Genomic DNA, 27,488 nt, shown 5'->3' with positions numbered 1-27,488 from the left:
TCTCATCGTACAGATTTGCCCAAGTTGGTCCAGATTGTGATACAGAATGGATGCATCCATGGCTACTCCCCAGGACCAAGACATACACATGACAAGATGCTCTCTCTGGCTGTACCTGCCTCCTGAGCCTGGCTACCTGGGTTTGCAGAGGCCCACAAGTGCACCATCACGCTTCTGACTGGCTCTCCCTGATTCCTGAATCTTCCCCTCCCCTGGTTTCCAAACACTGCTCCATAATCCTTCTGTTGTCAGGGAGACCTCAGATAAGTGGCCCTACCACCAGCTTTCCCATCTTCCCTGGGGGAAGACTCTTTTATCCCTTCATTCCTGTGGACAGACCCGTGTAAGAACTTCCCCTCTGCTGATCCCTTGGGTCTGGGATCCGTGGGAGGTCTAGGTAGGGGGAGTAGGAGAATCCTAATGGGGCAGGTGCTGGGATCTTTCAGCTTGCACAGGCTGTAGGTCAAGGCCAACCTACTTGTGGAACCAAGCGGTCTTCATGTACTCCACATGGTAGTATTTGACCTTGCTGAAGAGCCGGATCCCCTCCTCAGTTCCCTGGATTTTCAGTGGCGTTGCCGAGAGAGCTGAGGATGCAGAGGTCAAAGGTGAGTCTCCCCTAAGGAGCAGTGAGTGGCGTGTTTGGGGCCCAGCCTGCTTGCTGCAGCTCTGGGCTGTAAGGTGGGGGAGGGCGGCGGAGGCTTCTGTCCCCTTCACGAGGGCAGACACTAGACCCATGCCCACAGCTGAGGCTGCTGGGGGCAATCCTTGGAGGCTCATAGGCATCAAGACAAGGCAAAGAGGAGGGGGATGTTCACTTACCACCAATTCTGCCCAGCTCAGTGAGGACAGCATCCAGGGCTGGGGAAGACAGAGAATGTTCAGCGGGGTGTGTTCCCGTAGGGATGTCTAGAGGTGGTGGCAGTGTCTTTGGAGAAGGGGGAGGGAACTCAGAGCCTCTCTGAGGGTGGAGAGCTCTGGAGAATGACTTGGGAGTGGGAGGGGTTCTTGGGTAGTGAGTGACGGATCAGGCATTAACACTGACATCCAATAATTTTTTTGTGAGCTGTCTCAACCAGCCTCAAGAACTGCAAGTGCCCTCTGGGGGTGGGGGTGGGGTGTCTTCAAGCCTGGATTAACTGTGGCATACCACAGTAGCATACCAGGTCCCTACTATTGGCCAGCTGTGCAATCTTGGGCAGCTCAATCGCTCTGTGCCTCAGTTTCCCCAAGTGACACGGAGAGCCCATACATCTTAGGCCACAAGTCACACCACAGTCTCTTGCTCCAGTGGGACCCATCTTTGACATCACTGGCTCCTACCTTCACCTGTGAGGTCCAGGACAGTGTCATCCTCGCCCCTGTCATCGGAAACCACGGCTCTGTAGATTCCCTGGTCTTCTTTGGCAAACTACAGAAGAGGGTGACAGTGTGGGCAAGGGTTCCAGAAGGGAAGGTGACAGCAAGCCAGGTCCCGCCCCGTGTGGCCTCTGTCAGCTCTGGAGTTGGTGCATCTAGGAAGTATGTGCATGTGTGTCTGTGAGTGTGTGAAAATGTGTGTGAGTGTTTGTGAGTGTATGTCAGTATGAATATATGTGTGAGAGTGTGTGTGTGTAAGTGTATCTGTGAGTGTATCTGTGAGTGTGTGAAAATGTGTGTGAGAGTGTTTGTGTGTCAGTGTATGCCAGTATGAATATATGTGTGAGAGTGTGTGTGTAAGTATATCTGTGAGTGTGATTGTATCTGTGAGTGTGTGAAAATGTGTGTGAGAGTGTTTGTGAGTGTATGTCAGTATGAGTGTGAGTATATGTGTGAGAGTGTGTGTGTGTATAAGTATATCTGTGAACGTGAGTGTATCTGTGAGTGTGAGTGTATCTGTGAGTGTGTGAGTGTCAGTGTATGTGTGAGTATGTGTGAGAGCTTGTATGAGTGAATGTGATGTGTGTGCTCGTGTGCACACGTGTGTGTATTGAAGGTAGAAATGGACACCCTATCTGGATTCCCAGTGGCTCCTTGGAGCCCAGCTCAACTCAGCATGTCCAGCCTGGGCAGAACTTGCCTGTAGAAGCCTCAAACTTTCCAACATGCTTTGAGATCTCCCTGAGGCCCTGATGCAAGGATCCCTGCAAGTTCCCCAGAAGAAAGCATGTTTTTCTTGGCTCAGAACATGGGGTCCTTCTGGCATGTGTTTGCAGTCTCAAATCCAAAGCAACAACCACCCAAGTGAGAACCTGATTGCCCTTTTGAGAATGTTTGCTGGGGATGGAACCTTGGTGTCTCATGTGCTAGGCAAGGCATCTAAGCTAGCCTCAGCCCACGGGTGTGCTTTGGGGGCAAGAAGCAGAGGTCAGAAGTGACATATTATCAGAAGGCAACTCCTTCAGGGCTCCTCAAAGGTTCCTCCCACCCAGGCCACCTCTACATAGTGCCTTTAGGGCAGGATCCAAGGCAGAGGTCAGTCTTCCCCTACAATATAACATCCTCTTTACCCACAGAAGGCCATAAAGTCCAGTCATATTGGGGTGGTACTAGAGAGGGCAAAGGTCCCTAGAGTAGCCACAGGGGTAGACAGAAGACCAAGGACGCCTCAGCCTTGTGGAACAGACATGGCTGCACCCATTGGAGAGTGATTTTCTGACCTCACTCTAGCCTCATGTCCTTGCATTTCACCCAGCAGAGCCTCAGTTTACTCACGTGTGAGGCAGCTCTGACATCCTTGCTGTCTATGTACCCCAGGTTCCGAGAGGATCCAGGGATGAACACCAGGAAAGTTAGAAAGCTCCGCCTCACAGGACAAGTGATTATATCAAGAGTCCATTGGTGGACTCTTAGTGCATGACTTCTCTGGTCTCCGTCTGTGAGACCAGTGAACCTGCTGGGGAGTTGCTTTGCACAATATACCTCTTGTTACACATTTTCAATTCAGCTTGATTTGGCTTACTTCATAGGTGGAGAAGCTTATTATGGGGGGGGGGGACAGAAAACCTATTAGGGATCATAGGCATGCACTACTACAACCAGCTCAGGATTAGACCTTTCCAGTCTCTGTAAACCATTCAAATGACAATCCCTCACAGGCTAGGTGATGGTGGCGCATGCCTTTAATCCCAGCTCTGGGAGGCACAGGAAGGCAGATCTCTGTGAGTTTAAGGCTAGCCTGGTCACAGAGTTAGTTCCAGGACAGCCACGACTGTTTCACAAAGAAATCCTGTCTCGAAAACAAAAAACAAAAAAACCAAAACAAACAAAAAAGAATGCATGAATATTAAATACCCACTGAATGACACACCCCTTCGAGGTGCATGCTTCACAGTGACAAGGGCTGGCAGGCTGAAGGTGTGGGAGAAGACCCTGGACTTACCACTTCCTTTCTAGTCCAGTGCCCTCAGCCCCCAGCCAGAAGGTCCTGGGAGTCAGCAGCAGACAGAGGCATCTGGCAGGTGGGGAATCAGCCTGGGATTTCTCTCCCAGCCTGCCTTAGTCCTCTGGGGACTGTGTAGGAAAGAATCCAGCTCCAAGCTTGCTTTTCTCTGGACCTGCCTTACTGGAGGACATCATCCCTGTCCTCAACCCTAGACTGGGACAGGGAGCTCACAGAGAACAGATAACTGTAAGGTCGGAGAGAGACTAGCCCAAATGCTGGATCAGAACCAGACCTGGATCCCAAGACAGGAAAAAAAATCAGTAACAAACAATACTGGGCCTGTCTTTTGAAACATTTATGTCCTAGTTTTTAAAGTGAATTTTGAGTTTAAAAAATTGCATTTTTTTTTTTTTGTTGTTGTTGTTGTTTTGGTTTTGGACTCTTGTAACCTAGGCTGGCCTCTAACACCTTATTTAGTTGACAATGACCTTGAACTTCTGATCCTCCTGCCTCCCCATGGGACTGTAGGCAAGCACTTTCACACTTGGTTTATGTGGTGCTAGGGAGTCAACACAGGGCTGTGCACATACTAAGCAAGCTCTTTATCAGCTGAGCTACATTCCCAAGTCCCCATGTTTATCTTCTAAAAATCACTCTCTTTAAAAATTTTACGTGTCTGAGTGCTTGTTTGCTTGTGTATCTGTGCACCATGTGAGTGTAATGCCCATGGAGGCCAGAGGAGGGCGTCAGGTTCACTGGGACTGGAGGTACAGACAATTGTGAGCTGTCCTGTGGGTGCTGGGAACTGGAAATTTGGGTCCTCTGCAAGAGCCGCTGAGCCAGCTCTCCAGCCCCTGGAATTTTTCTTGCCGGGTTCTGGTGCTTCCGTGTGACCAGCTGTGCTCAGGCTCCCCCAGTGTCCTTGGCACTGCCGGATTAGCAGCTGATCAGGGCGAACCTGGAACTCCAGCCACACTTACCTTCTCGATGCTGAGAAGCCCGTCTCCCGTCTGAGGGCTGTACTGCCCACTGGGAGCCTCTTTCTTCTGGAAGAACCACTGAAAGCGAGTCTCCTTCTTGATGTTGGTCACCTGAGGGCAGTGCGAGGGGACTCCATCAGTGCACGGACTTTCCATTTAAAAACAAAAGCTTAACTCAGGTAGCTTCTTCCCAAGCACAGCTCCTCCCACTGAGACTCACTAGTCAGCTGACCCTTCCTCACACCATAGGTCTCATCTGGATCCTGACTTTTCCTAAAGTTACTTCCCGCCTCTTGACCTCTTCTGCTCTTTTCTTTGCACACACTTCTTAATGAGTCAGATGACATCTCCTCCAGGAAGTCTTCCTGGAAGTGCCTGAGAGTGTCTCTCCTGCCCTATAATTAATACATTTCCTGACTGTGTCTGGTCAACCATAAGGCATGCTGTTTTTCAGTAATTCTGCCTTGCGTTGAGGGTTCCCAGAGGCCTAAGGGAGCTATGTATGTCCAGGACCTCCTGAGCCCCGGTGGTTTTCTTCTCAGTTTGTTGGTGAGGGGCCCTTGCAAGATGCTGAAGGGACCTGGGCTCTGGAGGCAGGGTGACTCGGTTGGGACCCGGTCCCTGTGACCTGTGTCTTCAGCTACTTCCTTATTTGTTTTCTCATCTCTGAGGTAAAGTATAGATGACTGCAAGGCAAGTGAAGTTAATTCATACCTCAGTGCATCGAGCAGTGTCCGGCAACGGTTAAAATAAACCGGAAGCCCCCAGAGAGCCCTCACTAGCTCCCAGCTCTCTGGGGCCAGGGAGCTGCTGGGAGATCTAGCTTAAGGCTGACTCAACTCATACTAATCCTGTGCTCCCCCCCCCCCCCCCCCGTGTGTGTGTGTGTCTGTGTGTCTGTGTGTCTGTATATGTATTATGTGTGTATATGTGTGTGCATATATATATGTGTGTATGTATGTATGTATGTGTGCATGTGTATATGTGTCTATGTATGTATGTGTGTGTGTGGGCACTTCTTGGGTGTGGGATCAGCCAGGCGCAGGAGATAAAATTCCAGAATGGAGGGGCTGGAGAGATAACTCAGAGGTTAAGAGCACTGACTGTTCTCCCAGAGGTCCTGAGTTCAATTCCCAGCACCCACATGGTGGCTCATAACCATCTGTAGCGAGCATCCTCTTCTGTGTGCATAATAATAAATAAATCTTAAAAAAAAAAAATTCCAGGATGGAGTGGGCAAGGACAGCCACTGGGCTTGGGGATGAGTCACTGGGCTGATGGCAGAGTGAGATGGGTGGGGACTTGCCTTGCATGTCAGAAGCACTTGGCAGTCCTCTGTGACTTTCCACTTCAAAGGCTCCTGGAAATAGGGACCTGGAGGGGACGAGAACATAGTCCTGAGTCCTAGGGCGCCACCTGGTGGTCAGACAGGGAAACTCAGCTGGGCAGCAGACTGCTAAAGACCCTGGTCTCCAAGACCAGGACAAGCAACTGGGGTGAAGCGAGGAGCCTGGGGGCTCCTTAAATGAAAATAACTGCAAGGAGGCACCGGCTCTGGGCTGGGAAAATGAAGTTTTGGTCTGTCCTAGGGCAGGACTTGACTAGGTCACGGTGAACGTCCCTGGGTTGGCATTTTCCACCGTGGATCAACGGTTCTTACCCTGCTTTCTCTTCCAGTCTCTTCTGGTTGCGTCTGCCTTCCTCAGGAGCTTGTCAAAATCTGTGAATACACGGGAGGAAGCGGCATGAGTGGAGAGTAAAGGTCCCTAGAGTGAGCGCTGGGGTGGACAGACGAGCCGGGGCGTGCTCCATGGACCCCAGGGCTGTGAGCGGAGAGCCTCGAGAGGGTGCACAGGGGAGGGTGGGTTCAAGCTGGTGGGCAGGTGTTTCAGGGAGGGGTGGGGCCAGGCTGACCGTCGTCCACCAGGGTGAGGGTGATCTGGTTCTTGGCTTTTCCATCTTGGAGCTGAGCAGTGTATGACCCCTTGTCATCTTCAGACAGTTGCTGGATGATAACCTCCACCAGGCCCTTCTCTCGGACAAAATTGATCTTGCGGTTCTGAGGGAACAAATCCCTGAGTCCTTTTTTGGGCATTTTCTGTTCTGGGAGCTCTACCAAGGGGCACACCTCAGAATGTGATCAAGATTAGGGTGCTATGTGCAGAACTGTCAATGTCCAGGGAGTGGGGGAGGGGTTCCTGGTTCCTGCGTGACTAGATTGGGGTCCCCCAGCACCCCATGCTTGAATTAATTGTAATTTAATAATGAACTCTGTACATTTACTGTGTCTCATTGTTGGTTATTTTCAACTTTTTTTTTTTTTTTTTTTTTTACAATTTAAGTGAAAAATTACTACATTTTAATTTAATGTGTGTGTGTGTGTGCGCGCATTGTGGGAGTGGGGAATGCATAGGCCACAGCACACGTGTGGAGGTCAGAGAACAACTTGTGGGAATCAGTTCTGTTTTCTCCTTCCATTATGTGGATCCTGAGGATTGAACTGATGTCACCAAGCCTGGTGGCAAGTGCCCTTGCCCACTGGACCATCTCTCTCCTACCCCCAGTTTTTGTTTCAAAGATTTATTTATATTTTATGAGTATGGGTGTTTTGCCTGCCTGCCTGCCTGTCTGTGTACTCTGCTCAGGCAGTGCCCATGGAGACCAGAAGAGGACAACAGATTCGTTAGAACTGGAGTTAGAGACAGTTGGGAGCTGCCATGTGGGTGCTGGGAGCCAAACCTGGGTGTCCTCTGCAAGAACAGTCAGTGCTCCTAACCACTGAGCAAGCTCTCCAGCCCCTGGCCCCCATCATTTTTTGAAGCAAAGTCTCATGTAGCCCAGGCTGGCCTCAAACTTGCCCTGTAGCTGAGGATGACCTTGAACTTCTGATCCTTCACCTGAACCTCCTAAGTGATGAGATCACAAGCTAGCACTACCTACGCCCAGTATTCCCTTTACAATTTAATCCTCACTCTCTAGAAATAACAGTCATTTACATCCTGCTGCACACTGACAGCTTACAAGCTTTATCCTCCGAATTTAGGCCCTTACAGCCCTGGCTTTATTTGCATGACTGAAGGGAATGACCTACTTGTGTTTTTCCAGGAGGATGGATGAATTTCCAGACCACGTACACTGGAAGGCTCTAGACCAGTGGTTCTCAACCTTCCTAACGCTGTGGCCCTTTAATACAGTTCCTCACGTGCTGACCCCAGCCATAAAATGATTTCATTGCTACTTCATAATTGTAATTTTGCTACTGTTATGAATCAGAACATAGATATCCATGTTTTTGGATAGTCTTAGACGACTCCTACAAAAGGGCCGTTCAACCCCCAAAGGGGTCGAGACCCACAGGTTGAGAACCACTGCTGTAGACCTAAGCGTGCCTCTCATAACATGTGGCAAGCTCAATGTGTACTCTTTGCACACAGCTTTCAGGCTTATTCTTTTTTGATCCTGGGAAAACGTGCAAATACAGAGAGGGAGACAGAGAGGGGGACACGGGGCACCCAGGGGGCTGGTCATGCGTTCCCCACATCTGTCTATTTCCTCTGATCCAAACCATCATTCCCTTCTCTGGAAGATCTATTTCCTCCATCAGTCTGTCCATCCATCCGTCCGTCCATCCGTCCGTCCCTGCCTTCCATCCTTCCTTTCTTGGTTCTAACTCAGGGTCTTACCCATGCTAGGTGTGTGCTCTACCACTGACTTGCATCCCTCCCCTAATCCATGTTTGCTATGTGGAGATGAAATCCACAAGAGACCACTGTCAGGAGACTGAAATTGTCACATTTTCAGGTAAAAACAACTAAATGCCAACAGCCCCTTCTAACCTATTTACATTCCCCATGCATTAAAATGAATACAAGACAATACTCTTGTATAAATACCATTTAAAATAAAACCCCGTGTATTTCGGCATGTAGATTCTTGGATACAGTGCACTACCCCACAGCCCCTTGTTCTGATTTGTAATGAGGGGGAAAAGCAAAGGATGAGAACAGGAAAATGAACAAGGAAATGTGAAGCAGCGGAGAGAAGAGCAGCTCTTCCCTGGATGTCTGTTGAGCCTGTATGAAAGTGCTAAAGATTTCTACCTAAAGCAGAGGTTTAGGCTTGGGAAATTGTCAGCCCCAACATAGACTTTCCATCTTAGGGATGCTGGGGAGGACATTTGAAAGTGGCAGTGGGTGTGGAAAGTACTTTGTAGAAATGTCCCCTGAACTGGTTAGTAACCAGTACTCCTGTGTCCTCTTCCTGTCGCCGCCTGTCATGTATGGGGAAAACCAGGACTTGTACGAAACAGATGTATTAACCCCCTGAAATGGCAGCTATTTCTGAAATGACAGCTGGCCCCAGGCACCAGCTCCCCAGGGACTGTGGGCACCATTTACCGGTGAGCTGAAGATCTCTTTCTCATTGAAGATGAGGCGCAGCTCCGCGGCTGGCGACAGCTTCTCCACCTCCAGCCAGAGTCGCACCTCGCCTTGCTCAAGGATATCCACATTCCAGCCAGAGATCAGCTTGATGACTGGGAGACACAGGAAGGGTGTGGGGAGGAGCCCTCTCTTCTCTGCACTCTCCCGGCCCCACCCAGCCCCACCCAGCCCCACCCAGCCCCACCCTTGGCAGTGAACATGGGAAACACTTGCAGAGCCTGAAGGAGCTGGGCCTGGCTAGAGGTCTGTCAGCTCTCTACAGACTGAATTGACCTCAGAAAAGCATTTCCTCATCAAGACACCTTAAATGCTGGAGTCTGGGCTTCACCCCTGCCCGTTCTGACTTGGCTGGTGCATGGCCTGGGCACCAGATTTGGAAAAGTTCCCAAGGTGATTTCAATATGTGATAAAGTGTTGGACTGGATGTAAGGATTCCACCATCCAGAGACGAAGGAAGGAAGTGGAGGTTTAGATGACCTAATATCCAGATGTCTGATATTAGAGCTGATATAAGGATGACAATGATGGTGGTGGTGATAATGGTGATGGGTGAGGATGATGGTGGTGATGATGGTGGTGATGGGTGGGGATGATGGTGGGGATGATGGTGGTGATGGGTGGGGATGATGGTGGGTAGGGATGGCGATGATGATGATGGTGGTAGTGGTGACAACAGTGGTGGTATTGATGGTGATGATGGTCATATAATGATGGCGATGATGATGATGGTGATGCTTGAACTGCCTTGTTTTCCTTCTTCACACATCTCCGGCTCCCTGGTGGCTGTTCTTTCCCCATCCATATGCGTCTGGTCTCTGGCCTTCCAGTCTGTGGTTCCCCTAGCTCTTGCTCCCGGCTTATATCCTTGCTGACTGACTCAGTTACATCTGTCTGACTCAGTTCTGCTCAGCACTTGTTCACGGGCCTTTAGGAACCGGAGGCAGCGGCACCTCAGTGTTTACCTGGGTTTCTGATCTCATGACTCAACTTCTTCAGCTTGTTCAGCTCTGGGACAGTGAGGAGCAAGAAAGAAAACAGATGTGACATTAGGCCACAGGGTCCCACTACAGCCATCCTAGGGCCTTGACGCTGAGACGGTCCAAGAGAACTCCATATTGCCATCAACTTGGGGTCACATGCTTCACAGAGGCTAGTGGTGAGAACTGTGGGCTTTGATCCTGGGGCCCTGAGGGAGATGCTGCAGCTACCCTTGGCCACCCCAAGGTTGCATGCTCCCCACCTACTCAGAAAAGCCCCTCTTACATGCCAGGCTCTGCAGGTGTGACCACATTAGTACCCAGCTCTGGTCAGGCTGAGCCTCAAGGTCCACTTGGCTTCTATGGGCTCTGGTGATTGGGGTCTGGATCAGGATTTGTTTCCCTGAGGAGGTGGCAGGGAGTAAGGCCATTACCTTCCTCTGTCAGCGTGTGGCTTGCGGAGGTGTCTTCATCAGCGTCAGTGACCACCACTGAGTAGATACCCAAGTCTTGAAGGTCAGGTTCTTTCAAGATGACCTTGGACCTGGCAGAGAGAGGCGAGCTGATGCTCTGAGATGGGGCTTTGGGCTCATGAAGGGCAGGAGCTGGAGAATCTTGGCTCTGCAGCCTGTGCCCTGTCCCAAGTCCTGGCCAAGCTTGACAGCGGAGACAGCTACTCCCTTGCACCCTCTTGAGGTCCCCTGTTGGCCAGCAAAAGCTCTGGAGCTGGGCAGTGTGGCACATGATCTGCAACCAAGCAGCCAGTGACTCCGTGCATGCTTGAGGATTGTAGGCAGCGGCAAAGAATCCTTAAAGAATGCCTTCATGTCTGCCCCTAAAGACACCCTCCGTTGCTTCCCCCTGAGCTGGCAGCTAGCACTGCTGTGGCAGACGGGGCAGCTCTGGCCAGCCTGCGTGTCTCGCTGCCAGTTCTACCCTCACGTCCTACTCACTTGTTAATTTCATCCTCCACCTCCACCCTCTGTGGGTCGGGTGGACCCTTGTAATCCTTCGACCACTGAAACTCAGAGAAGTCGGGGGCTTCGGGGGCTTCGAACGCCAAGTAGATTTGGCCCTCCTTGTCCACGCCAACTTCAATCTCCTGTGCACCTGGGAGTGAGATCCAGGAAGGGACAGCAGGGGTGTTATGACTGGGTTGTGTCGTTCCCCTGATTAGAGCTCAGACTTCTTGAGTTCTTTCTGACTGACTTTTCCTCTTCCTCCCTCTTTTCCTCCTCTTCCTCCTCCCTGCCCCTCTTTTAATTTTTCTTTTTTTGATTTTTCGAGACAGGGTTTCTCTGTAGCTTTGGAGCCTGTCCTGGACTAGCTCTGTAGACCGGGCTGGCCTGGAACTCACAGAGATCCGCCTGCCTCTGCCTCCCGAGTGCTGGGATTACAGGCGTGTGCCACCACCACCCGGCTCTCCCTGCTCCTCTTAATTCTTTTTAACATAAAATTGTGCTCCATTAGCCCAGACTGGCTTTGAATTCACTATGTAGTCCAAGCTACCCACGACTTTACCACCTTGACCTTTGGAGTGCTAGGGTTATGGTGTGTACAGCCACACCTGGCTCCTGTCTCTAAAACTTCCTTTTGTCTTTTCTTTCTTCTCATCCCTGCAGTACAGTGATAAAACCCAGAGCCAGGCCAGCCCTCCACTACTGAGCTACATCCCTACCTTACTCCTGGCTGTCCCAAAACTTCCTTATGGACTAGTTTGCCATCTGCCTTTACTGTCCGTCCACTCTCTGCACCCGTCTGCCCTCTCACAACAACAGAGATCTGCTTTCTCACCCACAGCCATGTCCCCATGCATGCAGACCTAGATCCGCTGCCTCACCAACAGCTGCCTTCCTGGTGTGTGTGTGGCCCTCACCAAGTATTTGTGGGTTGAATACTTAACAGAATGTGCTTTATGCCAGCTAAATGGGTGAGTCTATTGTCTGTGGGCCTTGGTGGTTGAACTGTTTAGCAGAACTGTGTGAGGACCTAGGCACAACTCTGAACATGCAGGGGAGACTGCATGCCCTGTGAGCTCAGGAGAGACAAAGCTACACGGAGTGGCTGAGCTGGAACTGGGTATCAGTTGATGTTGTTGTATAACTTCATGCTTACAGCATGGAAAGCATGGAAGATGTCCTCACAGCCTGTGCAAGAGGGTGGAGAGGGGCACAAGCCGGAGGGAAAGTTGAGCTGGCAGTGGGTAGAGTGGTGGGTGGGAGGCTCCAGGCCTCCAGATGCATCCTCATGTGTCTCCCATCTTCCCTCGGAGCATCTCCTGCACCCAGACCCCAGTCCCTCAGTGCAGCGTGGCACTCCCTGGTCATCGTACCTGGCTTGTCCTCCAGGAGCACAAGGTCAGTGGGCACCGACGGTTGTCCTAGCCCAGCTGAGTTCATGGCCTGGACCCTGAACATGTATTGCTTTCCTGGTTGCAAGTCAGATACCTGGGGGTGGGAGAGCAAATCGTGAGGACAGGAAGGGGTCATCTGTCCAGATACTGTCCAGAGCTGCTGGGACCCCTCCTGGGCTGGGGCAGGCCAGGAATATGCCCTTTGCCTGGGATTCAGGGTGGGCTTTGATTTTGTTTTGAGATAGGGCCTCTCTATGCTGCCCAGGCTGGCCTGGGACTCACTATTTTCCTGCCTTACCCTCTGGGCTACTGAGTTAAAGGCTGGTATCCTCATTCTTGGCTTCCAAGTTCTAATTTTTGTTTTGTTTTAAGACAGGGTCTCTTGCAGCTCAGGCTGACTTGCTTATGAAGCTGGGGCTGGCCTGGAACTCTCTAGCCTCTTGTCTCTATTTCCCAAGTACTGGGATTACAGGCATATACCACCATGCCTGCCTGTCAGTTCCAGTTTTCTATTGGCCTCCCTCTCTGGCTTTATCCTCTCGGCACTGACTGGATGTAACTCACTGTCTTCCCATCTAGAAAGCCCCCTTTCTTCCTGCATTCCTCATTTCTCACAGATACTGCCTTCTCAGAGGCTCTGAGACAGACCTAGGGTCACCTTCCATGCTCCTTTCTTAGCCCTAAACAAGTTATTTTTTCTTTTTTCCCCTTAATGGCACTTGGGATTGAACCCAGGCCCTCATTTATGCTAAACAATACTCTACCACTGAGTTACACTCCTAACATTAAAAAAAATTAGCTGGATGTGATGGTGCATCCCTTTAGTCCCAGTACAAAGGCACAGATCTTTATGAGTTTGAGGTTAGCCTGGTCTACATCCAAGTTCCAGGCCATCCAGAGCTATATAGTGGGACCCTGTCTCAAAATTAATCAATTAATTAATTTTTAGAAACAATCTCATATAGGCCAGACAAGTAGTCAAGGATGACCTTGAACTTCTGATCCTTCTGCCTCTACCTTGTGGGCCAGGAGATTGCAAGCGACCATGCTTGGCTTACATGGTGCTGGGCATCCTAAGCAGTCTGCTGCCTGAGCCACATCCTCAGCTCTAATATTTTATTGTGAAACAGGGTCTCAATAAGTTGCCCAGGCTGGCCTTAAACTTGCTCTGGAGGCCAGGCAGGCTGTGAATGTCTTACCCTCCGGCCTGGGCCTTTGGAGTAGCTGGGATTAGACAGCAGTACCAAATGTGGCTCCTTACCGTGTCTTAAAGGAGGCGCTCCTGTCCATGTGCCAGCTGTGCCTTGATGGAAACTCTATTTTTTTGGATTAGCCCCACAGTTCCCTCAAAGATATTTCTGCCCCTGGACCTTTCTCCAGTCTGTCTTTACCTCTGCCAATCTGACTATGTCTAAATCTTCCAATGGTCTTCAGGGTCAATTTCCAGTTCTGATGTTTATGACCTAAAGTCTTCCAATTACCTGAGCCTCTGCCCTCTTGTTCCTATATAAGCGACCTTCACTCTAGAGCTCCCCCAGGCTCCCCGGCCTTTGCCCTTGCTGAGGTCTCTGCCTGAAACGCCCCAGCCCCACTTCCTTCTTGGTCTAACTGATTCCAACCCAGGTGTCCTTCTTCAGCTGTGACCCGTGCAAGGATGCCAGCAAGCAGCTCTGACTTTCCTTCCTGGAGCTCCCAGAATCCTCTGATCCCTTCTGTCACCAATGCCCAGGGCATGTTTAGCTTAAAATGTCTGGGACCTGGTCCAGATCTGGCAGTAAGTAGGTGTCAAGAAGTGGCTAGTGAGTTACTGAGTAGCAGCCAACCGTCCCAAGGTGGAAACCAGTGCCAAGTCACCGAGGCCATCTGCCCTGGCCTGGGCCAACACACGGGAAGTGGCAAGAAGACCATCCACCGTGCACTGGCTGACTCTACTGTGGGGAAACCGACCCAGACCCTCCCAAACTGCTTCCTCTTCACTGATCTCACCTTGTGTCCACACTCCTGTGTCTAGAAGACATAATGCCATCTAAACATTTCAGCTTCGGAGCCACCATTTGATAGTGACATTTGTCGGTATAAAAGACTTGCCCTGTATGTCTTCATTTGTTCACGAGGATCTTGTTTTCTTGGTATTTGTAATTACAACTGACGTCTGCCAAATGCAGCGGCAGAGAGGACAGAGGGGCAGAAACTCACCCTGAGGTGGGTGCCAGAAGTGGCGTCTGGGGAGACAGGCTTCCACTCCTCAGAGCCTTTCTCCTGGACGCTGACTCGGTAGCCTGTGACTGGTCCGGCTCCTATATACAGTGGGGGCTCCCACTGCAGCATCAGGGAGGTGGCCTGCACCTCAGACACCCTCACATCATATGGGGGACCTGTGGGGGGTGAAATATGGGCAGAGATGTGGGGTTGTTCACCCAGGCAACAGCTAGCAGACCATCCATGAGCCTTCTAGCCAGACAGGTGGGCAGCACGCTGTTTGAGTCAGTGTGTAAGCAGTGGGCAGTAAGTGTGCAAGCTGGACAGTTTGTCAGTCATCACTGAGTCTGGAAGTGACTCCTGTGGGCACAGAGAGACCTGGCCCAGCCTTGGTTACACAACACTTGACCTTGGACCTGAAGCTTGGCTGTTGAAAATATGCTCAGCATCACCTCTTCCCAGAAGCCTCCCTGACCTTCCCCACCCCTTCTGAGACAGCATGATCCCTCCCAGACTTTCGCCACTTTGATGTCAAGGATGGTAGGTGTACTGGTTATGATCTCCAGAGCCAGACTGCCAGGGTCATGTCTCAGCTCTACCCTTCCTAGTGATGGGGACTTGGAATTATTTAACCTTGGTGATCCTTTCTCCTCACGAGAGCAACAGGGGGGTCATTCATAGAAAGCACCCACACAGCAAATACCCCGTTGACGTTAGCTGCTCGGAATCACATCCCAGCTTGTAATGTCCAGGGCATCCCACATGCTGGCAAGTGCTCCACTACCGAGCTATTCCCAGCATCTGGGGAAGGTTTTCTGTGGAACACAGGACTGAGCCACACAGGGTGATGTGGCAGAGACTATTTCTTCCTAGGAACTAGGGAGCTAAGAGGCTTCTGGTAAGACAGCCAGTAAGGTGGCAGGAGCTGTGTTCAGGGGGGCTGATTGACCCTGTTTGTCTAGGACTGGGTTTGAGGGTGGTAGATGGAAAGTCCTGGGCGAGCCTGGCTGTCCTAACAGTGTGGCCTTAGGGTTAATGAAAGGTTTGTGGCCAGAAAGAGATCAGATGGTGTCAAGGTGGGTGACACTTTGGCTGGGACCAGATAGTGGTCTAGTTAGGGATCCTCTCAGGCTGGCTTAAGATATAGTCTGCATCAGGGTTTACCTCAGTGGTTCTCAATCCGTGGGTCATGACTCCTTTGAAGGGGGCATTGAATGACCCTTTCACAGGGGTCACATATCAGATGTCCTGCATATCAGGTATTTACATCATGATTTAGTAGCAAATTACAGTTATGAAAAAGCGGTAAAAATAATTTTGTGGTTGGAGGTCACCACGATATGAGGAACTGTATTAAAGGGTCACAGCATTAGGAAGGTTGAGAACCTCTGCTTTACAGTGTCAGCTTGTGCAGGATGTGGGGTCTGGACCAACAGAACAGGGTAGGATGCCCAGGGTGATGTTGGTCTGATGAGGGGAGTGGGAACAAGCCTGGATACTGGCTCTCAGGCTCTCACCTGGCTCGGGCATCGTCCACTCTTTGCACTCAAACAGGCTGCTGGGTGCCGACAGCTCGCCGATACCTGCCCAGTTCACTGCCCGGGCTCGGAACTCATAGAAATGGCCTTCGTGAAGGCTGGTGACCTGCGGAGGTGGAAAGCCAGATCGTGGAACTGAGGCTGGGGCAGAGAAGTGGGAGGTACCGTGGTGGTGGGACAGCCAGAGCGGGAGACCTGTGGGGGCTTCCAATATGGCTGTTCTGGGGGCCACTGGGTGGTAGAGCCTGGGGAACTCCGAGGCTTTCCCACCATGCTTCTTGCACCTTGCACAGCAGTAGTGATGGAGGCTATAGCCTCACCTTGCACACCCGGCTTGGGACAGGCTGATGGTTGACTGGGTGCCAGTCTGACTCCTCCGAATCATGCTGGTCCACAAAGTAGCCCAGGATCTTGCCACCTCCACGCCGTTTGGGGGGTTTCCAGCCAATGACCATTTCATTCTTTCCACAGGATAGGAGTGCAAAGTCATAAGGGGCCGATGGGGTAGCTGTGGGGAGGCATGGACTAAGGAGAGGGCTCCTTGGAGTGGCTGAATTGAGCAGTGGGGCCCCAGGGAGCTGATAAGCCTCCCCGGTAGGTGCCCACCCTGATCTGGGAGTCTGCTCTGAGTAGCAGTGTCTGTTCCCTTCAAGGGTGTCTTGGAGTCTGATCTCTGACCCTGGGAGCTCTCCCACTCCCCAGGATCAGTTCTCACCTTGGCCTCAGGGCAATGTCACCCCCACCCCACCCCGGGAAGGAAAGAGTGAGCAAAAATCTCCAGTTCCCTTGAGAGAGTTTTGGAATTAGACCTTCCAAGACATGGTCTTGGCTCCTGCTCAGGCCAGGCTTCCCTGAGGATTGCAGGCTGGGCCTGCCCGGGACTCACCCAGAGCCTGCTTGACCCTGACAGGCTGCGTCGAAGCTGAACTCTCGCCAACCCCAGCCTCGCTGACAGACCTGATGCAAAATTCATACTCCTTCCCAGTCCTCAGCCCTGGAACCGTGAACCTGGGGGAGAAAAGTTCAGTCCTCAGGGGTGTCCAAACTGCTGACAGTATCTCAACTGCCTTATGGGATTAAGTGGTCACTAGCGAGAGAGGAGTAGAAGGTTTGAGTCTAAAATATTGCCCCTGCTCACAGTGACATATGACATGGCACAGGAAGAATGTCGTCCTTAGAGCTGAAAAAGATACCTGTTCTTCTAGAATCCATCACCCACATGTAAAGATGAGGGGCTGGAGGGTGGCGTGGTTGGTAAAGTGTGTACCACACATGCCTGAGGAAATGAGTTTGGTCGCAAGCACCACTGCAGAAGTGGTGTGTGGTGATGTGTATGCGTAACTTCTGCTCAGGGGGTATGTGCGTGGTGGGTAAAGACAGAATCCCTGAAGGAAAGATTCATTGAGCGGCCAGCCTAGTCCATTAGTGAACTCCAGGTTCATTGAGGGACCCTGTCTCAAAAAATAAGATGAGATGCTGAACAGATGGCTCAACCTGACCACCCGAATTTGGTTTCGAGGATCCATATGGTGGAAAGAGAGAACTAATTCCCACAGGCTGTCCTCTGACCTCCACACGCACCCAGATTAATGAATAAACATAATTTAAAAATATCTTTAAAAGGTGGGGCTCGGGAGATGGTTCAGTGGGTAAAGTCCCTGTGGAGCAAGCCCGAGGAGATGAGTTTGGCTCCCAGGAGCCACAAAAAGCCAGATGTGGTAGTCTGTAATCCCAGCTCTCCTTATCAGAGTGGGAGACAGATAGGAGAACTGCCCGTGGCTCACAGGCCAGCTAGCTGAGCACACACAGCAGTGGACGAGAGACCCTCACTCGATCAAGTTGGAAGATGAGGACTGACATCCATGGTTGTTCTCTGGCCTTCAGATGTCTACTCTGTCATGTGCACACCCACATCCATGGACACACACACACACACACACACTCACACACACACACTTTACAAAAAGAAAGGTGGAGACTGACAGAGGAAGACGTCTAATGTCAACCTCTGGCCTCCAGCCTCCACACTCATGTGCACAAACCTACATGAACATGTACATATTCACTACATTTGCAAACATACAAAAGATGCAGAGATGCCTAAAAGGGGGCTGGGTCAAGGCCAAGGAAGCCTACCCCCTGCCCAGTGCTGCTGGATGCATGCTCATGCTCATGCTCATGCTCATGCTCATGCTCATGCTCATGCTCAGCTATGGAGAATGATCTACACTGATGCTGTGACTCAGCTTCTGAGAACCCTCCAGAGAATTATCATCCAGGCCCTTCAAAGAAACCCTGGCTTGTAGGAAACTGCCTTCCTTATCCTGTTTCCTCTGGATGACACAGGAACCCTGGGCCTCCCTTTCCCTCACCTACATTTCCTGAGGCTCTATGGGGTGCCTGTCTGACAGAGGTTACCTCCACCCTCAGACTCCTGCCAACAGGGCTTTCAATGAGAGATGTCTTAAAACAGACCCTCTGGGTCCAGGTCCCCTGCCTTCACTTATAGGAACTTTGGCTAGGTCTAAGTTAAGACTCTGTGCCTCAGTTTCTCCATCTTTAAAACAACAGCACAAACAACCATGTTAAAGGCAGGATTGCAGTGAGCTAGGAGAACTTGATGCACGGAAGAGCTTAGGGCGGCACCCGGCCTGGGTGTCCTGGCCAGGAGCCAGTGAGACAGACTTACTTGGTGTCCAGGATGGGCTTGTTGTTCACTGTCTGCCACTCTGATGCCCCTGTCTCCCGGGAGTAGATGTAATAACCCAGGAGTTCTGTGCCACCCTCCACGGGCTCCCAGGCAAGGGAGACGGAGGTCTGTGTGTCTCGGAAAGCTTGAACTTGAGCTGGGGGAGGAAGAGTCGCTGAAAAAGAGGGGCAAAGAGAGGGCCCAGAGTTATGGTTTTGACAGGTGAGGAGGGGGAAGAGGAGGAGCATGGGGGATTGGGGAGGATTTCCACAGCAGTCAAGGCAGTGGCTAGGTTCCTGTCCTACAGCACCTTGTACCTCACTGAAGCACTAAGGCCTTTTACATCAATCTCAGTCAGTCCTTCTCTCTCCTCCCCTCTCCCTCCCTCTCTCCATTCCTCCTACCATGCTCCAATTTGAACAGCTTTCCCAGGTTTAACTTCTGCTGTGGGATGTTCTGTATGTCAAATGTGTTGATCTGATTGGTTAAAATAAATAAAGTGCTGATTGGCCAATAGCCAGGCAGGAAGGATAGTATAGGCGGGACAATAGAGAAGAGAATTCTAGGAGGTAGAAGGCTGGGGCGGACAGACACCACCAGCCGCCGCCATGGCAAGAAGGATACAAGGTAAATGGTAAGCCACGAGTCATGTGACAAAGTATAGATTTATAGAAATGGGTTAATTTAAGATAGAAGAAGTAGATAACAAGAAGCCTGCCACAGCCATATAGTTTGTAAACAATATAAGTCTCTGTGTGTTTTTTGGTTGGGTCTGAGTGACTGTGGGACTGGCGGGTAAGAGAGATGGGATTGACAAGTAAGAGAGATTTGTCCTGACTGTAGGCCAAGCAGGAAAAAAAATCTAACTACAAACTTCAATCTTAAAAACAAAACAAACAAAAACAAAAACCAAAACAAAACAAAAAACCCCAAACAACAACTTGATTTTCTTTTCTTGAAAATTCTGTACTGATTTTCATGGTTCCCAAAGACCAAGATGCTTGACTTGGGACTCCCATGATTTGCTAAATGGATGGACAGGTGGTTGTTTGTATGTATGTATATGGAGGTATATAAGCATGTATAGGTAGATGGATGAATGGATGGTTGATGTGTGTGTATATATATATATATATATATATATATATATATATATATATATGTGTGTGTGTGTGTGTGTGTATGGGTGTATATGGGTGGATATGTGTGTGTATATGTGTATGTGTATAGGTGTATATGTATGTGTGTGTGTATGGGTGTATATGTGTGTGTGTGTGTGTGGGTGGGTGGATATATGTGTGCCTATGGGTGGGTGGGAGCTCTGATGGATGATGCATGGGTAGGTAGAAGCTGATAACCCTGATGCTTACTACAGTGACCTCCAGAGGAGGAATCATGGGAAGAAGGGCATTTCCTATGGGCTTCCAGTTGTGGAATATTACTTTAACTATGTGAAGGTGTGCTACATTTGTTTCTGCTGCATTTGTTTAACTATGTAAAGATGTGTTGCATTTATTTCACCTTGCCTGCCTAAGGCATCTGATTGGTCTAATAAAAAGCCTGGAGAGCTGGTTCTCACATGGAACTGTCTGGCCACTTGTGGAGGAAGTAGAGGTCTGCCTGCACAGGAAGTCCACCCATTTAAGAGGCTCAGGACATCTTCATAACTGAGGGATGCTTCCTCATGCTCATTCATGCCTGTGCTAAACCCAACTGGAGACTGTCCACTGTGAACCATTGATCCCTCGCCAGGCCTGCTGCCCAGAGAAATGCAATTTCTGATAACTCAAAACCTTACTGACCGGAGGCCATGCTGTTTTTCAGTGACAGGGAAATGCTCCTTGCTGAAGCCTGAGTTCCAATCCCAGGACTGACAACCTGAATAGCCTGCCTTTTCCCTCCATGGAGCAGCATCACTTGGTACCTGGCTTGCCCTTCAGGGCGATGGGCTCGCTGGGTTCTGAGGGGTCGCTCATGCCATACTGGTTCAAGGCTCGCACTCTGAAGACGTACGACTTTCCTTTCTCCAAGTCCAGGAGGGCGAATCTCGGGGACCTGATGGGTGTTTCTGAGCTGATAGCTTCCCAGGTTCCACTACCTATGACGGACTGGGGAGCAAGAAGGACTGGGCTTGGTTCAGTGGCTGCTGGAGCCTGGCTGAGGGCTGGACCCCCCCCCCCCCCCCCAAGGCTCTCAGAGCAGCTGCAGCTTGGATGAACTCCTGGGTACCTGATCTCTCCTCCGTCTGCTTCCTCAACCTCCTCACTCTGATGTTGCTGAGCCCCTCACGGGAGGTGTGGCCAGCACTAACTGTGGGTTCCGATGTGGCTCACACAACGCTAATGGCATTAATACCTGCAACCACTTGGGCCCAAACCTGTACTTCAGCCCCAAAGCCAGTTGACTCCGCCTTCAAAACACATCCAGGGTCCAGTGTGAGCTCCCCAGGACACCCTGGATGCAGGCAGCTTCCCCTGTGGCTTGAATTACTAACTAGTGTCACTGACTCCTCTTATTATGACGTCAGCTTTTTGTTGTTACTTTTCTTTTCTTCCTTCCCTCCCCCCTCCTCCCCTTCCTCTTCACTTCTTGCTATCTTTTTTTGTTGTTAAAAAAAGATTTATTTTGTTATTTTGGGTGTGAGAGTACCCAGCGGCCAGCAGGGGGCATCCAATCCCTTGGAGCTGGAGTTACAGGTGTTTGTTCCGAGCTGGCTTCTGATGGAGCAGTCCGGATTCTTAACTGCTGAGCCATCTTTCCAGCCCCTTTGATTTGTTTGTTTGTTTTCAAGACAGGGTTTCTCTGTGTAGCCCTGGCTGTCCTGGAACTCGCTTTGTAGACCAGGCTGGCCTTGAACTCACAGAGATCTGCCTGCTTCTGCCTCCCAAGTGCTGGGATTAAAGGTGTGTGCTACCATGCCTGGGTTCTCTTTTTGGTTTTTGAGACAAGGTCTCACATAGCTCAGGCTGGCATACAACTCATTCAAGAGTGGCCTTGAACTCTTGAATCCTTCTGCCACTATCTTTTAAGTGCCGAGATTACAGGTGTGCACCACCATGTCTCTCTCTGGTCTTGTCTTCAGTGGCTGTCAGTGGCATCCTTTATAGCAACCGGTCCTTGTCTGCTCAGAACCCTTTCAAACTCCTGTGTGCTGACCTGTTACGAGACACTTCCCTACCTATCTGGCCACCATTCACTTTCCTTTCTCCACGACATTATGCCTAGGTCTTCCTGTTGCTCTCCAGAGGCCCGGGTCCTATCTCTGGGCCTTCATACTTGCTGCAGCCTGTATCAGGAATGTTCTGGAATATTCTTAGCTCCTTATTTCTTATAGGCTCTCACTAGGAACTCACCTTCTAGGGAGGCCTGCAGTCACTTTCTGTCTCATTCCTTAGCAACTCCCACTAGACAATGAACTCTTGTCCGTAATTTTACAGCCCTGGCTTGTCTCTCAAGCCTCCCCACCTCCCCACCTCACCAGGGCCAGGATCGGTCCCAGCCCAGGGGAGAATGGATGACTAAATGAATTCTCAGGAAATTCGAGGTGGATGTTAATTTCCACACGAGGGAGGGAGCGTAGGTGTTGAGACTTTTTGATAACGTGTCTGAAGTCACCCATCAACCAAGACGCGGATAGGGCACACAAACTAGGGTGTGGTGGCACCAGCTCAGCTCATGCTCTGCTGTATCAGGGACTCAGAAGGCAACCACTGCTCCTGAGCTTCTGGGAAGATGGAGGGTAGAGAGCCACAGTGAGGACCTGCGGACCCTGCCTCCCTGGCCCTTCTTCTCCAAGGCCTACATGACTGCCAGGGCCTAGAACCCACCAAAAAATGACCGCAGGCACCAGTGGGCCTACCATGCACTTCATGAATCTGCTCTGCACATTCAGACGGCACACACCTCAGACCTACACGGTGTGTGTTATTTATTATGTTATTATGTATGGTTATTATGAACATTGTACCAGACAAGAGACTGAGGCACAGAGGCACAAATAACATTGCTACTAATTTGCAGAAGTGGCCTTTGAGCCCAGGTAGCCCTTACTCCACAGCCCAGGAAACAGTTTCTCTTTTGTGTGCATGTTTGTGTGAGGGAATGGTATGCCTAGGCAAGGGTCCGTGCATACATGCGTGTGCGTGTGCGTGTGCGTGTGCGTGTGTGTGTGTGTGTGTGTGTGTGTGTGCCTGCATTCATGTGTGTGTGTGTTTGTGTGTGCACGCGCACGTGCATGCGGGTGTGGGTGTGTGTAGGCCAGATGTTGACATTGGATGACTTCCTCATTTGTTTTCCTCCTTATTTTTTTTTACAGTCTCTTACTGAACCTGGGGCTTACTCACTGGCTAGACTGACTGGCTAGCCAGCCCAGGGATCCTCCTATCTCTGCCCACCAGCACTGGGATTCCCAGAGCCCAGTGGCATGCATGGCTCTTTATGTGAATGCTGGGCATCTGAATGCAGAGAGTACTTTAGCTATCTTCCCAGCCCCACAAACCATCAGTTATCTGCAGCTCTCTTATGCCAGAGAATTAAGGCTGTTTATCTGCTAGGTGAGAAGAGGGTCTCTGTGGAGAATCAGAGGTAGTGAGTTCTCCCTGGACATTTTAAATTCATGGATTCAGTTAAGTCATTATTGAAGCGGCTGTCCTCTCTTATAACAGCACTGACCCTAACAGGGCCAGCCCCCCATCCAGGGACCAGTTTGCTAAGATCTCTGCCCCACATTACCCCACCATCCTATGTTGACTCATGTCTGGCTTCAACCAGACCCTCAGGAAGTCCATCCAGTCTGGTAGCCAATCAGGGTCCTACCCAGCCACAAGCAGGAACTGTTCTTGCTATTTTCAGTCAAACAGACCCTTGACACAGCACACAGACCCCCGACACAGCACACAGTCCCTTGACACAGCACACAGACCCCTGACACAGCACACAAACCCCTGACACAGCACACAGACCCCCGACACAGCACACAGACCCCCGACACTGTAACCACAGTTGGTGACTAGACATCAGGAGCCAATCATAAAATGATTCCTGTGCCAGGGTTTATATTCAATCACTTCAAAGTACAGTTAACCACAGCTGGAATTCCGCTAGCTGTGCTTAAAAGGAGTCTGCAAGCTTCTCTTGGGGTCACCCTTAGCCTCTTTGTCAGATGGCTTGACCCCAGCATGCTGGAATTTTTTTTATTAAACACTCTTGCAGATTGCATATGTGACTGGTGGTCTTTATGGGACTTCTCAAGGACCCTAACAGTTACATCATCTACTGACTCAGACTCTTTCTTTAGGGAGGTGAGTGAGCTGCAGTTACTAGCCCTGGTTATGTGTATTCTCCCCCATCCCCCAAGGCAGACTTCCAATATAGGACGGAGGACACTGGGCCAGGGTGAGCTTAGGGAACTGGTTCAGACTCAGACAGCAGAACCTGGATCCCATCAATGTTGTCTTCTGCTTGGACAAGAAAGCAGGGCCATCTTCCTTCCACCTCCTTTGCAGTCTCCCCTGCTCCATCTCTGTCCTTAGTGAGGACCATCACGCAGTGCTCTGGTGAGTATAAGCCTCACTTGCCACTCAATATGGCCTCGAGTGCCCTGGGTGTGGCCCTATGCCATTGACCTGGAGGTATGGAGGTGCCCAGGAAACCAGAGGATCTCATTGTAGTTACAGCTGTCTGACTCTAGGGAGCACTATCTGTAATTACCTCGGCTTTCACCACAAAAAGGCCATGTAATCCATCTTCCTGCCTTAGAGTAAGGTTTAGCTCAGGCCCTTCCAGGCAGTAATTCCCATCTCTGAACACCCCAAAGTTGTTCATGGGGTTCTCCACATTCTGCACCACCTCCACCCCAGATCCCATAGCTGCCTGTGTCTTAGGCTATTCTGGGGGCTGTTTCTCAGTCCCATCTGTACCTTTTCCAGAGAGTAAGTCAGTGGGGCTCTGCCATGGGGACGTGGCTCCTCCCAGCTCAGAACTGCGTAGGCCTCTCTGATTTCGCTGGCGTGGACATTGGTTGGGGCTGAGGGAATGGTTACAGCATCTGGAATCCAGAGTCATCAAGAGAGAGATGAGTTTGCCCTCAATGACCCCTAATCTCAGCCCTGCATTCCAAAGAGGGTGCTCGGAGCATGGGGATGGGAGGGTGGGGCAGAAGATTGTCCTAGCTCACCCAGCAAACCCAGACAGAGCCAGCACCAGACCCTGGTTCCCTGAGGCCCTGCCCAGGGCTGTTCCTGGGAAGCCATTTATGCCACAGAGGCACAGCCAGGCATGCTATGGGGACCCATGTTTGGTTTTCTTTGAGTAGATCCTTCTACACTCTGAACACAACAGCTTCCCTGTTCTGCCAGCCAATGAGCACAAGTCTTGTAACTGTGAGGGGGCTGACTCCAGGGACAGAGCTGGAGAAGGTCACACATACCTTCAAAGTCATTCTTGCTGATGGTGATCTTGCTGCCCAGGTCATAGGGAATCTCTAGGAGGCAGGAAGGAGCACAGGGGATTGGGTCAGGGGTCAGCTAGTCACCTTAGGTTCGGTATCCTGCCCTGGCCATGCAGCTTCAGGAATGGGCCTTCTGGGTCTAGCTTTCTTAGAGTCCAAAGTGGGTCCTGTTGTTCTTGGGGCAGATGGAGCCAGACATAGGAGCCATGTGCTTCAAGCTCATAGAGCTGGGGCAAACCCAAGGCATGGCGACTTCTAAGTGCTGGGAGAGCTGTGTCTCCAACACCCCCAGAGGTGGGGCTTGAGGGCAGATGGTCACCTCCCTCAGACTGAGGGCACCTGAAGTAGCAGCTGTGATCAGAGGTTGGTCAGGTGTCTCTTAGGGATGGGTCTGGTGCCTTCCACCAGAGGAGGGGTTCCTAAAGACAGGACCCTGCCTCCTCCACCAGACTAAGGATACTCAAGAATCAGACCATGAGTTCTCATCAAACTAGGGCTTGGCAGTATCTTCTTCTTCTTTTTCTTAAACTTAGACTCAGGGTTTCCTGGGGGTTGGGCAGTATCTTCTTCTTTTTCTTAATCTCAGAATTAGGGCTTCCTGGAGGTTGGGCGATGGTTAGTGTTAGACTGTCAATTTGACAGAATTTATAATCACCATGGAAACAAACCTCTGAGCATGTCTGTGAGGGAGTCATATAAGGTGGAAAGACCTGTCCTAAATGTGTGTGTGTGTGTGTGTGTGTGTGTGTGTGTGTGTGTGTGTGACCATTTTTTAAAAAATGTATTTATTATATATACAGAAGAGGGTGCCAGATCTCGTTACAGATGGTTGTGAGCCACCATGTGGTTGCTGGGAATTGAACTCAGGACCTCTGGAAGAACAGTCGGTGCTCTTCACCTCTGAGCCATCTCTCCAGCCCTATGACCGTTCTTTTTAATTTTTTTTTTAAAATTTTATGTACACGGGTGTTTTGCCTGCATGTATGTCTGTGTGAGGGTGTCAGGTCCCCTGGAACTGGAGTTCCAGATGATAGTGGGCTGCCGTGTGGCACCATTCTGTGGGCTGGGGTTCTGGACTAAGTAAGAAGATGTTGAGACCACCAGTGATGGCCAGCTCTCTTTGCTTCCTGACCATGAATACAATGTGACCAGCTGCTTTGTGCTTCCAGGGTCATGGCTCCCCCACTGTACCCTCAAACTGGGAGCCCAAACAAGCCCTTCCTTTCTTACGCTCTGTTTATTAGGTGTTCTACAGCAGCAGTGACAACGGGCACCAGGTTACCTCTTTCCCACTGAGGCTGTCTATTCTGAGAGCCGTAACTGGGTCCCTCCAGGGTCCCCTCAGGATCTCAATACTCACCTGTCTTCCTCTGGGCTGCATCATGGTCACCCATGACAACCACTTCTGAGGCCTTGGAAGGGAGGCTGCTGCCGGCCTTGCTGATGGCTCGAACTCGGAATTGATAGCTCTGCCCTTCAATGAGGCCTTGGATCGGGCACCGACAGGTTCCCCCAGGGGCCACATGGCAGGGCACCCATTCCTCCGAATCACCCTGGCACCTGTGAAATAGACCCTGGCTTTCAGCCCTTCGTGTCTGAGCCCCTACAGGGGCTGTTTCCTGCACATAGGCCGCAGCTGCCTTCTGCCTATGCATGTCCTGGACTCCCACTTAGAAGCCTTGCCCCAGCCTAGGCCTAGAGACCTTTCACTATTTACCGCCATGATTGGAGAGCTTGCTGTGTCTCCAACACCATGATGGGACCTTCACCCCCACTTTGATTTTGTCTTCCCTTGTCCCTGCATACTTAGAGAGCTAGAAAACTGGCCCAGGCATACACAACAGACACCGACTCCTCTTCTCTTAGGCCTGGTTTTCTCCTTACCGTTGGCTTCAGCGTCCACAGCACATGAAGGAGGTAGGGTGTTCTGTGTCTCCACCCATCCTTCCCCCACTCAGTGTGTCCCCCTCTGGGGTCTTACCTAGTCACCAAATTCACAGGGACTCAGGTTTCAAAGTACTTAACAGTTTTGTCCCAGAATTCTAGGCATCACCGTGAAAGAGATTTGGACAAATGGACACCCTTGCACTGTCTCTAAGCTGTTTCTTACTGTTAGCACCTTGCCCTGTTCTGAGAATCAGGGATGAGACACCTAGCTCAGAGTTTGTTTTTTATACCTCTTGCCCCCAACCCCCACAACAAGCTGTTTGTCAGTATTCTGCCCAAGCAGCTTTGCCACACTAGAATGTAACTCACAGCTCAATGGAGTAACCAGTGATGATGCTACCCCGGGTGTCACTGGGTGGAGCCCAGGTCAGGGTCAGGCAGTCTCTATGCACATTCAGGCACCGGACATTTAGTGGGGAGCCTGGGACTCCTGGCTTCTCAGCTGCAGCATCTGAACCCCAGAGGGGGAAAAAGGACTTGTTAGGGAATATTATTTTAAGGTGTGTTACTTTTGTTTATGTTGCATTTGTTGAACTCTGTGAATCTCTCCT

At 50.7% G+C, this 27,488-nt stretch overlaps 1 protein-coding gene across 1 annotated transcript in view; it reads right to left on the bottom strand.

The window, feature by feature from the left end:
- Window positions 1-27,488, bottom strand: part of Myom3 (myomesin 3) — a 43,659-nt gene that overhangs the window by 6,719 nt on the left and 9,452 nt on the right. Inside the window, exons 6-27 of the mRNA XM_036178621.1 lie at window positions 27,247-27,388; window positions 26,351-26,550; window positions 24,970-25,023; window positions 24,461-24,588; window positions 20,467-20,650; window positions 18,543-18,717; window positions 16,740-16,861; window positions 16,174-16,361; window positions 15,833-15,959; window positions 14,313-14,491; window positions 12,096-12,210; window positions 10,717-10,873; window positions 10,198-10,307; window positions 9,749-9,793; window positions 8,742-8,878; window positions 6,259-6,403; window positions 6,005-6,064; window positions 5,651-5,718; window positions 4,345-4,455; window positions 1,324-1,411; window positions 823-861; window positions 479-587 (exon numbers count right to left, since the gene is read on the bottom strand). Coding sequence (XP_036034514.1) covers window positions 479-587; window positions 823-861; window positions 1,324-1,411; window positions 4,345-4,455; window positions 5,651-5,718; window positions 6,005-6,064; window positions 6,259-6,403; window positions 8,742-8,878; window positions 9,749-9,793; window positions 10,198-10,307; window positions 10,717-10,873; window positions 12,096-12,210; window positions 14,313-14,491; window positions 15,833-15,959; window positions 16,174-16,361; window positions 16,740-16,861; window positions 18,543-18,717; window positions 20,467-20,650; window positions 24,461-24,588; window positions 24,970-25,023; window positions 26,351-26,550; window positions 27,247-27,388 — 2,683 coding nt within the window. The remainder of the gene's footprint in view (window positions 1-478; window positions 588-822; window positions 862-1,323; window positions 1,412-4,344; window positions 4,456-5,650; window positions 5,719-6,004; window positions 6,065-6,258; window positions 6,404-8,741; window positions 8,879-9,748; window positions 9,794-10,197; window positions 10,308-10,716; window positions 10,874-12,095; window positions 12,211-14,312; window positions 14,492-15,832; window positions 15,960-16,173; window positions 16,362-16,739; window positions 16,862-18,542; window positions 18,718-20,466; window positions 20,651-24,460; window positions 24,589-24,969; window positions 25,024-26,350; window positions 26,551-27,246; window positions 27,389-27,488) is intronic.

Source organism: Onychomys torridus, chromosome 2 (genome assembly GCF_903995425.1).
Source record: "Onychomys torridus chromosome 2, mOncTor1.1, whole genome shotgun sequence".
NCBI lineage: Eukaryota > Metazoa > Chordata > Mammalia > Rodentia > Cricetidae > Onychomys > Onychomys torridus.
The sequence above is the reverse complement of the archived record's forward strand: the minus strand, read 5'-3'. Positions and strand labels throughout refer to the sequence as shown.